General features: G+C 37.7%; 3 protein-coding genes across 3 annotated transcripts; 2 read left to right on the plus strand and 1 right to left on the minus strand.

Annotated features, from left to right (window-relative positions):
- Positions 1-1,951: 1,951 nt before the first annotated feature.
- Positions 1,952-8,459, plus strand: gabrr1 (gamma-aminobutyric acid type A receptor subunit rho1). The gene is made up of 10 exons (XM_079474788.1): positions 1,952-2,188; positions 3,234-3,278; positions 3,471-3,577; positions 4,219-4,286; positions 4,472-4,695; positions 5,429-5,511; positions 5,710-5,850; positions 6,409-6,561; positions 7,256-7,452; positions 7,524-8,459. The coding sequence occupies exons 1-10, from the start codon at positions 2,094-2,096 to the stop codon at positions 7,800-7,802; spliced, it is 1,392 nt and encodes a 463-aa protein (XP_079330914.1). The 5' UTR covers positions 1,952-2,093; the 3' UTR covers positions 7,803-8,459.
- Positions 8,440-11,069, minus strand: pnrc1 (proline-rich nuclear receptor coactivator 1). The gene is made up of 2 exons (XM_079474804.1): positions 10,621-11,069; positions 8,440-10,335 (listed from the first exon to the last, which is right to left on the minus strand). Exons 1-2 carry the CDS (start codon positions 10,822-10,824, stop codon positions 9,985-9,987), a joined length of 555 nt encoding a protein of 184 aa, XP_079330930.1. The 5' UTR covers positions 10,825-11,069; the 3' UTR covers positions 8,440-9,984.
- A 723-nt stretch (positions 11,070-11,792) lies between these two features.
- LOC306904737 (uncharacterized protein) lies at positions 11,793-14,002 on the plus strand. Its single transcript, XM_079474790.1, has 2 exons — positions 11,793-12,017; positions 12,551-14,002. The coding sequence occupies exons 1-2, from the start codon at positions 11,916-11,918 to the stop codon at positions 13,709-13,711; spliced, it is 1,263 nt and encodes a 420-aa protein (XP_079330916.1). The 5' UTR covers positions 11,793-11,915; the 3' UTR covers positions 13,712-14,002.
- Positions 14,003-14,265: the final 263 nt, after the last annotated feature.

The following is a 14,265-nucleotide window of genomic DNA, read 5'->3' on the forward strand; positions in this document are numbered from 1 at the left end:
AATATACACGTAATTATGAAACCAAGGATATTTCGTTACACTTTACTGTTTGTAAACTTATCTCTGTTACGTTAAATGAACCCTGTTTTTTTAGTCTCGAGGTTAACGTTAACGTTATGTGTCTCGAGCTTTGTCGGTTGGTTCGTTTTTTTGTTTAAAACTAGCAATTGCAGCTGGTTCGACTTTGTTGGTGTTTTTTGAGCGTGAATGGGATGGTATTCGCATAAAGAAAACTAAATCTGCAATTTAGCTTTACCTTACGCGGTTGGTTTGGCTCTGTCACAAAACGCTATAAGTTAAAGTTACGTTTGCAAATATAAATGAAAAATGTCGCCTGTAGAATACATTTACTAAAGATCCTATTTCTGTGGCACTGTTACTCACCTCGATATATATTTGCTTCTTTTCCGTCTGAATCCGCGTCCACGATGAAGTTTTCTCCTCAGGAAGCTTTGAACTCGCGCTTGCATGGTGCGTCCACCTGATTGGCGAATGGTTGCTAGGTTACGTGACGTGCTCTGGTCAAAGGTAGTTCTTAGCAGGTCCTACTCAGGTTTTTAGCGATTTAAATTCTTGTTCATGGTGGGATTTTATAATCTATGTAAATAAGATTAAAGATGGTACGGTCTAAACCTTTTATAAAGGAAATGTAACTATATACGTAAGATATAATTTAAAACAATGGTGTGATAAAAAACACTTCCAACTCATTTTTGTGGGCAGGACACATAACCATTGTTGTATTATGTCTAATATCAAGACTATAGTTATTGAGAATATTGAGAATGCTTTTGATAATCTATCTTAATATTGCCTATTTATAATTTATTATATTTTGCTTTTCACCCAGTATGTGACACACTGAAGACATTGGAAATTAGTAGTCTACTTGAATGCAGTTTCCAACAGAAAGGTCAGGGCATTGAGATCATAGTAAATGATTGAAAATGTCATTATATAAGCTTAAATCACAAAACATTAATATATAATATTTCACTAAATAACACAAAGCAAAGTTAATATATGAGAAAAAGGCAATAGCCCAAAAATTGAGTTTGTGATATAATTTCGGTGACTTCGCACACCCATGTGAAGTCTCTTATCCATTTACATTCATTCAAAGACTACAGCCGTTCACCATGTTTTAGCTTTCTCTCATCCTCCTTTCTCCTTCCACATAATTTAAGCTACAACTAACAGCTCTCACATCCCAGAATTATCTTGTTGTTTATGTTGTTTTCAATCCTTTCCCCAACTAAAGAGACTAAGAGAGAGTTGAGATCCTAAATAACTATATACTGAGGGGTTAACGGTTTACTTGTACGGCAGTGGTGCTATATAGCACCTTAACAACCCCAAAGAACCAATGAAGAACCGCTGAAGAACCATACAGGTGCTTAACTGGTTCTTTATACAGTAGCGGTGCTATATAGCACCTCAATCATCCCGAAGAACCGGTGAAGAACCGGCGAAGAACCTTTTTTTTTCTGTGTGTACACCTGTCTACACGTTGATGTGAGGTCAAGGCAGCACATACAACATCAAATTCTTTCATTAACTACTTACTGTGTAAATTCCGCGTATTTATTTTATATTTCTTGTTTTTTCATCTTTCTTTAAAGAAATGTAACATTTCACATTGTCACGACATGAGGCAAATCCTTCAATATTAACCAACTGTGATGGACAAAGACCATCATCACCACGACGTCTGAATGTCTAATATACAATATATAAATAAACGTGACTTTTAAATGATATCTAGCAATAGTGTTACATGAGTAAGAGCTGGAAGTGAACTGGAGCACTGATCACTGTCTATACCACAGGATTACGTAAGTGTAATTCAGATAGCACGTAATGCGCACTAAACATTACATAACATGTAGCCAGCAAATGTCTGTTTCACCCTGTAACCTGCTAAAGCCCCTTCTGCACGTCTGACCTTCAAATTCATACAGATTAATGCAGCTGCCTGCGTGTGCATTACATGACACGTCCACACATACCCGGCATCACACTGCAGGACAGAACACCGGACCCTTTTCAACCTCTTTATTGCTTTTAAGTGGCGCTGGGTTGATGTGAGCATCATGCACGCTGATGTCTGCTTTCTGTTCTGTGTGTGTTTTCTCTCTGGAGCTCTGCAGCTGGACGCACAGGTGACACAGACCGGCAGTCAGATCCGGTGAGTGTGAATGAACGAATGAATCAACTCTTATTCGAACTTTCTTCTATGAGAGAAATTATGTCTTGTTTTACATTTGTGGTTGTGAGCGGATCTAATTCTGTCAGAGTTGTAGTAAACAGTAATAGAATAACACAATCATTTCTTCCCGTGTAGGATGTTGTCATGTCTTAGTAACTGCAATGTTCACAAACGTACACACGTGTGTGTCTTGCAAATATATAAACTTGAATGAGAATTATGTTTAGATGGAAATAAAATTGCAGTATTTGTCATGTTCTGCAAATACCTCATAGTTGTGTGATATATGCAGACAGAATCAGAAAGAGCTTTATTGCCATATGGAATTGTCGTTGGTAATGGAAGACAATGTCATTCAAGACAATGATACAAATTAGAGAGTAAATGTAAATAAAAACATGGTGAGACAATTGTAGTGAATAATTGTAATGATAAAAAGACATTGTGCACGGTAATCTATTCCGTGGAAAGTTTAACCTGTTCTGATCTGTTTTGAATGTATTTTTATCACATTCAAATCAAATTACTAAATACTTGTGACATTGACAACTATGGAAGGTAATTCCTGCCAAATTGAAATAAATTCTTTAAATGATGAAAATGAAAACCAGATTAACAATTACAATATACATAACTGCGCCCGCAATATGTGCCAAAATGAAAAGAAAATATATATATAGCCTATATATTTAAATGTTTACAGTGACAATGTTCTTTAATTAGACAATTCTAAGCATTTTCTGGTTTATTTAAACATAACGGTTGGGTTTGTCCCATATTTACCCAACACTGAAAATGAACCAACTTTTTTTAGAGTATATAAAAACAGTAAATCTAAATATTGCAAAAGAAAGTTTTGGAAAAGTATATTTATTTAGTTACACCCTTCTTACAAACAGATCTGAAATTAAATTTAAAATGCAATTAATGAATATAACATACAATAAAATAACAAAGGGTACAGTAACAAATGAAATAAAATGAATTGTTCTGATATGATGATGTCTCCTCTTGCATTGTTCAGATCCAGACGAGAAACAAGCAGAAGAGAAACACATAAACCCGGCAGGTACTCAGGAGCAAAACATATGGATACAATTCTGCCAAAAATACATGTCTATCTATCTGTCATTCCTTCTTATATTTTGAAGTGTTTCGCATAATACATGTCAAGTTTTTAATCCATTAATATTTTTTTATCTGAAATAATTGATATTGGGTTATTGCTCATTGGTGTTTGACATGTGCGTTTGGGTAAAAGCACATTACTGATGAGAAGTCCAGATGTCACGAAAGCCCCCGTCACAAAATCCCAACAGCTGCTGAAGTTAGACGACCATGACTTCACCATGAGGCCTGGCTTCGGAGGTGAGACGAGACGAGATTTAACATCAAAACAGATAGAGATGTTGAGATTTTACAGTGCACTGATATTTGACCGTAAGTGATGCCAAACACCAGAAGATCTTAACAAACATTTGTGATGACATCGTGACCAGATCTGTTTTTTACATTAGATCAGATTAGATTATGACACAGTGGCTCTGTGTCAACAGCATTTACAGTAGTCCACACATACTTACATCATATAAGCCAAAGAATCACGAGTAATTAATAAATACATATAAATAGGCTTATCAATTTAATAAAGGAATTGTTCACCCAAAAATTCACATTTACACACACTCAGATTTTTCCAAACTCGTATACATTTATGTCATCGCTGCAAAATCAATACTATGGGAGTCAATGGGGGATGAGATCTGACATCTTCCACATTTAGTTACTTAGTTAATATTGAAAATGGATCTCATAGACCTGAACATCACACAAGGGTTATACATTTGCTCATGTATACATCATCTAATTTTCTCACATTATATCATGATGTTAAGTAGACTATAAATGAGATGTATACAATAGAAAACAACTTAAACACAATTATTTTATGATGCATTGTATATAACAGAAAGAAAAACAAATGAATGCATTAATATAAATAATTGCAGGTCCTGCGATACCTGTGGGAGTGGACGTTCAGCTGGAGAGTCTGGACACCATCTCTGAAGTTGATATGGTAAATCTCTGACATAACATACAGCAGCTTTCATACAATTCAGTGTCATTAAGATTGAAGCGCACACAAGAAAAAACTTTATTTAACAGATTTTATTTACAGTTTTACTAGTGAAAAAATGTCTTATCACAGAATAATTTTGCAACCGCAAATTTTCAAAAAAATACATATAATTTGTGTTGCAGGACTTCACCATGACGCTTTACTTGAGACACTACTGGAAGGATGCGCGTCTGTCTTTCCCCAGTAAAAGAAACCAGAGCATGACCTTTGACGGTCGAGTGGTGAAGAAGATCTGGGTACCCGACATCTTCTTCGTTCATTCCAAACGTTCATTCATCCATGACACCACCACAGAGAACGTCATGCTCAGAGTTTATCCCGACGGCAAAGTTCTCTACAGCCTGAGGTAACCATGTGATATATTCATGAGTGAGTCCAATGAAGTGCAGTCATGCTTTTCCTACTACAGATACTAATCTAAAGCAGTCACTGAACCTTGTGGATTAATATATGAGAATCTGTAGGATTAGCTTGACCCGCGGGTCTATCCGGACACAAATCTGGCTCATTGCTGAGTGTTAATCTCAGAGCCGCCCCACACCCGATCTGTCAGATGAAATGACTTTATAATTCTACAGTATGATCATCTCAACTCGCTGCGATCTACAAGCGAACCAACTGTGCTAAGAGCAGCATCTCCATGTGTCCTCTAAATCTACTGACCACTTAAGTTTTTCCATGTACTACCACATCTCTCTTTATATCTTAAATCAGCACAGTGGCCAATGAATCGTAGGTCAACATTGCTGTCCGCCATATTGGTAAGAACAAGACTGCCATAAAACATACAAGTGTATGAGGAAGCAGAATCATTTCAATGGTATACATCACATGGCAGTCTTGCCCTGTCCAATATGGCGGACCCATTGATGCTTTGCAGCAACAGGCCAAAGCACTTTATTCAAATACAGTATCTATGTATAACATAAAGTCAATAAAACCAAATGTGAACGACAATCCTTACACATGAAATACATGAGCATACCAAAATAACACTGTACTGTTGTGTTATTAATTTTACTCAACCATTGGTTTGAGTCGAATAAACCCCAAAGCTACATATTTGTGATGTTCTGCAGGGTCACTGTCACAGCAATGTGTAATATGGATCTCAGTCACTTTCCCCTGGACACACAGACATGTTCACTGGAGATTGAGAGCTGTGAGTCCAAACACATAATTTCTTACTTTCCTAGCTGTATTTGTATTCTTAGTACGATTATTTCCTATTTACCTGAGATGGCAATAATGGATGATTGTTACAAACATTTACATTTGAAAATGATCGCAGAGTTTCCTTTCATTTCATGTCATCTGTCATGTGTTGTAAGGGTTGTAAGGGACAATGTTTTGTGTGCAGATGCTTATACTGATGATGATCTTATGCTGCACTGGAAAAGAGGAAACAATTCTCTACAGACGGACGAGAAGATTTCTCTCTCTCAGTTTCTCATTCAAGAGTTTCACACCACTTCTAAGTTGGCCTTCTACAGCAGTACAGGTATCACACACACGGTCATCTTCTATTGACAGTAATGACTTTGTGTTTCACTCCAGTAGATTATATGTTCTGTGGATTATGGTTATGTACAGTGGGGCAAATAAGTGTTTGATACCCTGCTGATTTCCCCACTTACAAAGAATGGAGAGATCTGTAATTTTCATTGAAAATCTATGGAGGGAGCTGAAACTCTGTGTTGCCCAGCGACAGTCCCAAAACCTGAAACATCTGTAGAAGACCTGTATGGAGGAGTGGACCAAACCTGGACAAGAACTACAGGAAACGTCGGACCTCTGTAACTGTAAACAAGGGTTTATGTACCAAATGTAAAGTTCTATTGTATCAAATACTTAATTCATGCAATAAAATGGAAATTATAAAAAAAATCATACAATGTGATTTTCTGGATTATTTATATACATTCTGTCTCTCAAAGTTGAGGTGTTCCTACGATGAAAATTACAGATCTCTCCATTCTTTGTAAGTGGGGAAAACTTGAATATATCAAATACCTATTTGCCCCACTGTATGTGTTGATGTTATCGTTGTCTCCTGCAGGTTGGTACAATCGTCTGTACATCAACTTCACTCTGCGGCGTCATATCTTCTTCTTTCTGCTGCAGACCTACTTCCCGGCCACTCTGATGGTCATGTTGTCCTGGGTGTCCTTCTGGATCGACCGGCGAGCCGTTCCTGCCAGGGTTCCTCTGGGTGAGAAAACGCTACACATCATTCACATGATCGCACATTTCTATGTGTTAACTGTATTATGATGCCAAAGCTGACGCCGTGCATGTACATCTCACGAACCAATGAAATTCTTCTTTTGTTATCTTTGCAGTAGTTTCTTGTATAGAAATAAACTAGTCCCTTCAAACTATTTCATTGTTTCTTTCAGGGTCATAGTGTTTCTTGGCGGTAAATTATCGATTGCTTCTAAAAACACACTGTGCTTAAAGTAAATTAATATAAACTCAAAATAACTTCTCTTTCAAGAGCTGTAAACGAATCAAAGAAAAATACTCTCAATTTGTGTAAAAAGGTACATAAACAAGTACATATAAATTTTTTCACACATTAAAGGGATAGACCCAAACAAAACCATTCTGGGGCACCATTGACTACCAAAGTAGTTTTTCTCCTACTATGGTAGTCAATGGTGCCCCAGAACTGTTTGGTTACCAACATTATTCCAAATAACTAAGCAAAACAAAACAATTCTTTGGAACAATTTAAATGAGGACAGAAGTTTTGGGCGTACTGTTCCTTTAAATACTGAAATGGATCATTGCAGATGTTAATAAAATGTAATATAATTGAACAAATCTCTTACACTGACAATGATCTTGTTCATTGAAAGTGATTCAAGTGCTGTAGATTTATGACGCCTTGAGTTCCTTTGCAGGCATCACCACGGTGCTCACCATGTCCACCATCATCACGGGAGTAAACGCCTCCATGCCCCGAGTGTCGTACATCAAAGCTGTGGACATTTACCTGTGGGTCAGCTTCGTCTTCGTCTTTCTGTCTGTGATCGAGTACGCCGCTGTCAATTACCTGTCCACCTTACAGGAGCGTAGAGAGAGGACACAAAGCAGTAAGGTAAGATAAGACACTTCAGTTAGAAGTTATCACAATGACATCATTTGTAATGAGATGTGATGATGCTGCAGTTGCCGTGTACGTGTGGAATAGTTCATCCGGGGCAGATGATGTACAGCAGCAGTTACAGTGACGTGGACGTGATGACCACCGGCAACTACGGCATGTCCGAGCTGAACGGAGGCAAACAGGAGAAGTTCCTGATGCATTTAGTTTTGGATAATGAACAAGGGCCTTCACGCGGCAGTTTATTAATAGACACACACGCTATAGACAAATACTCCCGGCTCATCTTCCCCGGAGCGTACACACTCTTCAACATTATATACTGGTCTATATACTCTCGGTGACTGCTGCTCCTTTCTTTTTATTCTACAGAAACACAATTCATTTTGTACTTTTATGGTCAAATAACGCATTTTGTCAACTCGTCAACAACAAATATTCTTGCTACAAGTGTTTATAATTTTAGTCAACAAGGAAAAGCTTGCTTTTTTTTTTTTGGTGAAATACAAATTTTGGTTTAGAAGGATCGTGTCATTGTTAAACAATCATTGTTATCTGGTCCTGAAAAGATAAGTTTGTTTTGCTGTATGTTTGTTTCATTTAATGACATACTAACATGTGAATTGATCTTTATGGTAAAGTGTTTCTTTGCTCTGTGTTGTGTCTGTCATCATTCTTTGGAAATGAAGTGTCTCCTGTGTTTGTTGAATGTGTTTTATACAACTTGTTTTGATGTATCTAAGAGGTGACTATTATTTTTTTCTGTGATTCTGATGCAACGTCTGTTAAACACAAGTCTGTGATATAATCTCAAACATTCAAGGGGGCTAAATATGGGCATTGTAGAGAGATGACTTATTATATCAAATGTGTATTTATTTGATCAACTTTCATATTATCATTGTTGTCAAATGAGTAAAAAAGTCAAACATTTTACCAAAGCTTATATTTATAAATATATATCATATATACAAAATGATTAAAATCCATTATGGTCCTTTATTTGAATTTTAGTTTTGATCACATCTGAATGAATCTCATGATTGTCATTACAATTAGTCAAAGGAAAAGTGAACAGTTTGAAATATAATTATTACTGTGAATGTTTTTGCAGCAACAACATAAACTGCCGGTAGACCTCAACAAAGAATCAACAACTGTTTTTATAAGTAGTTTTAATATAATTTTATATATTGAATATGAATGTCATTGTTATATTATAATCAGACACAGACCAGAGGTTGACTTCATGTGCACCTTTCTTTGAATCCAACCTATGACCTTGGTGCTGCAAGTGCCGGTTGACCTACAGAAACCTCAAATGTTTGATGAAATCAATTTTTTGGACTGCTTTAATGTTTTAACATGACGTCTCGTCGGCTAGGATCAGATCCTTCTTTTAAAATGGAGGTAAATAACGTAAAAAACGTGTATCCAAGAGCACATACCTCTGGAATGAGTCAAGAATATAATATAATGCATTGTGAAATGAACATTGTTTATGAGGAATGCCTAAAAAAAAAATCAACAGATAATACAACTCTGATTTTATTCTGTTTTAATCCATAAAATAATTTGTGAGGAATTTCATACAGATTTTATCAACAAGATCAAGTTTGTGTGATAGTTGACAGTGCTCTTAATGATGATGGAAATTCTGTACTGGTAGATGAGATGAAGAGAAATCACTCGCTGGTTTTCGGGTTCGGAAACATTCAACATGAAAAGCGTTGTTTAAATGTGAAATTGACCCAACCCTGCACATCTTTACAGTTTGACCAAAAGGCAAATTCTTTTCAAATATCATATCAATTTACATTTTCGACTGCTGTAACTGGACAGAAGTGAGGACCTGCAATTTCGTAGACCAAGAGAATCCGTTCATTGCACTTACTGAGAGCATGTGACCTGAATATTGATCTCACTAGTCACAAAACATAGAAATTACAGGGACAAAGAATCTTTATTTCATTATCGCTAGATAAAAATTTAATTATACTCTCAAATCTGTTTTTAACTGATGCAAATGTTACAAACAAATCTTTTGGCAGTGAAAGAAGTTCAAGAAGAAGGATTTACAGATTTCAATGTATGACAGAACATGTGCACAATTGTACATGTTTGAGAAAATGAAAACCGAAATGAGGACTAGTCACACAGTGCTTCAATATCTGGTAAACTTTACCATAACATACATGAATCATGAGGGTTGTGCAATACAAACGGCTTATCTTGTGACCAACACAAGTTAAACATTTTTATAGACTTTCCTGTCTTGTGCAAAAATGTAGACGTCGTCGACTCCTGCGTGAATGGGACGTTAAAACCATTGTGATGCAGGGAGACTCCGAATCAAGCACTACGCTCACTCTTTAACTAAGAAACAAACAGTACCCACGTCTGAATGTCTTAAATCCTCACTCTACTCGAAAAGATTGCCAAATTCAGCATCTGTTGCATGATGTCAACAGCCCATATACCTTTTCTCTTCAATTACCGTAGTAATTTTGTCTATCTCTTGGTATCTCATGGTTTCTCGTGGAGCTTCAACAGAGTTTTCAGGCACACAGACATCTGCTCTTTACTGCAGGCGCTCTGCGCAGCCGCATCCCGACGCACGTGTTCTCCCACCCAATGGCTGGGCGGCTTTGGGAGGACACTGGGCGAGGGAGGCTCGCTGAACTTGGCTCCAGCGTACGTCTTCTCTGCGTCAAACGACGGCTCAGAACAAACGTTCATCTTCTCTCGGCGTGTCACACTTTCGTGTGTTTTGGCAAGCTCAGTGTTGTCGGGAGCATTTCTGTGCTGTCTTCCATCGTTCAGGTTCAAAGAGAGATGACTGGTGTGATGTACTCGGTCACATCTTTCTGTTTTTGACTGTTAAAGACAAACAAAGAACAATGTTAGAAAATCTGACTACATGAAGATTTTCATTTCAAAGAGGTTCGAAATGAATGGAATGGTTGTAGTAGGAATTATATTGGTTTTTATGGAAACCACAATAGTTTGGTGGGATGTCATCAGGTGGATGGGAAGCAAAAAAACACCATTAAAATCTACCAGGACAAAACCCAAACACACACCCCATAAAGACGTTTGAATGGTAAACGGATGATAATGTAAACTGTAAGAGTTTGAATGTTATGTGCTAATAGTGGTTACCTGTTTATTAGTAGCTGGTTTAGTCTCGTCACGTGTAGTTAATGAAGGTTTATAGCATGTTTTGCTGATGTTTGCAGTGTCTCTGTTGTCCTTATTGAGCACAATTCTTCCTCTCTTCCTCAGGATTTCTTTGGATCTGTTAATCTTCACGGCTTTATTTCCAACGCTTGAATCAACGCGATGTCCAAACGCATCACCCAGCATGATCTCACAACGAAGAAATATGATGATGATGATGATGATGATGATGATGTGATATGTCAGTTGCTCCCTGACCTCGTTATTCTTAAATCCTGAGAAGATTGGAAGTCAATAAAGTTTCTTCGCATATTTAATCTCAGTTTTTGTTAATATTGTTGAAACATCCGTTGAGAAGAAGCCAGAGGGCAAAAACATCCGCTTCCATCGCAAGATATGGCTGCGCACTGCACAGTGCGCATGCGCTCACTTTTTTATTAAAGCAACACGACACATAGGCTGCGTCCAGACCCTGAACCTGTGCCCGTATAGTGACGTAACGTCATCTGATTGGCTGATTGGCTGATAGTGAACTGTGCATCCAGAATAACACATTCAACAATAATTAAACCAACACTATAAAGATACATACAGTACTAAACAGAAAACAATATGAATAAGAGAATGAGTGCCAATGGATATGAATTAAAATATATAACATGTTTTTCCATCTTCACGTATAATTTATTTTTCATAGAATCAACATTATTATTAGTGAATTAATATATATTTCACATAGCTAGTTTACACAACTCTGGTCCGAAGTTAATTTCCGGTCTGTGTTTGGTTATAAAACTTTATTTATATGAAACGATTATTGATTTATTTGTGTTATTTATTGTTTTATGGTGATATTTTATTTTAACTGTATCAAATTAAATGAATGTAAACATATTCAACAGTTATTGATTCTTTGCGGAGGTCGAGTGGAAGTTAAGTTTGGGCCTCAGGTTATTGTTGCTGCTAAAACCGTATAAATGTATAAATCTCCACGTTATGTCCTTGTTTTAACATTTATATCGATATATTATCATTGTGTATTAGATTATTGTGCTGCTTGGTGTGTTTATTTGCTTAATGTTTTGTGAATTGTTTGTTGAATTGCCTGTTTGTTTGAAAGAAGATGAAAAAGAAAACACCGTAACTCGGGTGATGACGTCACATCTGGGATTACCTAGCAACTTGACAGATCAGCGGCTGCAGTCGAAAGAGACTTTCTGTTGATAGTTTGAGTTACAAACTGATGTTAAGTTTTCTTCAGCATTCAGCGTTTGAAAATGACACTGTTGAGCAGATTAATCGACTCGTTTCGATGCCTTTTCTTCTTCTGCTTGTCAGATCAAGAATCGACTGAAATCGATCAGATTGAGGAATCAGCGGTAAGAGATTCCTTTGGTTTTAGCATCATCACACCGTAAACCTGAATGTTGACTTTAATTCAACAATAAGAAAGAATTAGCGACATGTTTAGGACATCTGAATCTAAATGTTTATTGATTTATCACATCGAGCTCGAGAGGGACATCAGTCTATCATGTAACTTCACAACACTTTACGTTTCTTGTCACAGTTTAATATGAAGTTGAACCTGTTTATTTGAAATAGCTTCACTGGGCATATATAGAAGTATGTCATATACAATATCACATCATATGACACAATATCTGCTCGATCTGCTTCTGCTAGCCGATACGCTGTTCTCAGTCATGAGTGCAGGCTTTGCTTTTCAGCGTCTTTGTTTTAACACACAAAAGCTAAACAATGAAACGCGATTGTCCTAAAACAGCTTCTCAACCTTCAGCTCAGTCAGATCCCGTAGAGAACCACTGTCCTAAAGATCAGAACATGTCTGTTCCAGCTTTTCACTTTTATTGATGAGTCGCTGACTTATTGATCTCATCGTGTTTTACAGTGTGATGCAGACGAATGGAGCGAGATGGAGGACACGAGTGAGAAGGAGAACGAAGAGGAGAAAGAGACCATCAGTGTCCACCAGATGCCGTCAGTGCCAGAGCCAATGGTGGTTAAAGAGGCATCTGACCCTCCAACTCCACCGGTCACCGACATCCAATCCCTGCCATCGGTCGGACGCCCAGTGATGCTTAACCGGGTCCCTCCAACCTCCACTCTACCAGCTGACGAGATCAGACCTGTGATCAGACCTCTGCTATCAGCAGGGGATCCCGTAAGAGTTTACAACACCTCACGACACTTGAGACCACCGGCTGTGGAGATCAGACCCCTGCCTGCGGTTGAAGAGCCGTCTCTGGCTGACAGGATCTTTCCAGAGTCGGTGGCACCGGCTGGCGTGAAGCGAACACTACCATCAGTGAAGGAACCGCTGCTGGTTTGTCAAATAACAACACCGGTAACGGATGGAGCGATATCTCTGACGAGTTCTGCATCGTTTCAGTCGTCGGAGGAACAGAAAGTGATGATTCAAGTAGATCATCACAGCCAAATCCTTCCACGTTCTGACGTAAAGCCAACGCCGGACACCTTACCGTTTGACTCGCCTCCACAAGTTGTCCTGATGGATATTGACATCGAAAATGAGTATGTGAAGTACACGGGAAGGACGTTCACTCCCGGTGAGATGAAGACTACACATCATAAAGCGCTGGAAGCTGCGGTGAAGCCAAAAGCCATTCTGTGTTGGATGGAGAATGACAGCGAGGTCCTGTGCAAAGTCTCTCCCATCCAGGTGGACGTGTTTGAATACATCACTGATGAACATGAGAACGACTCTGATGAAGAGGAATGTGACTCTATTGAAGAAACACACGATGCTCCTCAGAAACCGAGGGAACAAAAGATACCATTATTCCATGTTAATTCTTCCTATCGACCCAAGAGGGAGACTCAGCAACTGAACACTTGGAAGAAGAGGAACGGACCGCTTGTTCGCCTCGAATGGGCAGAGCAAATGATCAGAGAGAAAGAAGAGAAGAAAAGAAGGAGAGAGAAGATGTTACTGGAACGACAGCTGCTGCTTGAGCGATACCTGCACGATCCAAAACTGAAACATCTGTGGATCAACAAGCACAACCGCTTCAATAGTTCCTTCCATTGAGAGTCTTAAAGACTGTTTGATCGCCTCTCTACTGCCATCATCTGACCTCTGACATGAAAAACCTCCTGTGCAGAAAAACCTCTTGTGCATTAAAAAAAAAAAATCTTGTGCATTAAAAATAAAAACCTTGTGTATTAAAAAAACCATGTGCATTAACAAAATAACCTTGTGCATTAAAAAAATAACCTTGTGCATTAAAAATCCGTTGTGTGTTAAAAGTAAAAACATTGTGTGTTAAAATTTAATCTTGTGCATGAAAAACTGTAAATAAATAAAGACATTATACATTTTATTATCTGTGTGTCTGTGTGTTTTACATGACTTCTATATTACAGATTCATTTGTTTACAGGTCTCTGAGAAAAATTCATCTTATTGGCATCTTAGAAAATAAAATAGAAAACAAGCAATTAACAAGAAGACAAACATACTAATAAATGTATTATTTCTAAAGCTCTATAAGTCGATTTGGATAAAAGCATTTGCAAGATGCATAACTGTAAAAGTAACGGCAAAATAAATGTAAACTGTTTTCATGATAGTTATTACAGAAAA

The sequence above is a fragment of the Barbatula barbatula genome (assembly GCF_947034865.1).
Source record: "Barbatula barbatula genome assembly, chromosome: 15".
NCBI lineage: Eukaryota > Metazoa > Chordata > Actinopteri > Cypriniformes > Nemacheilidae > Barbatula > Barbatula barbatula.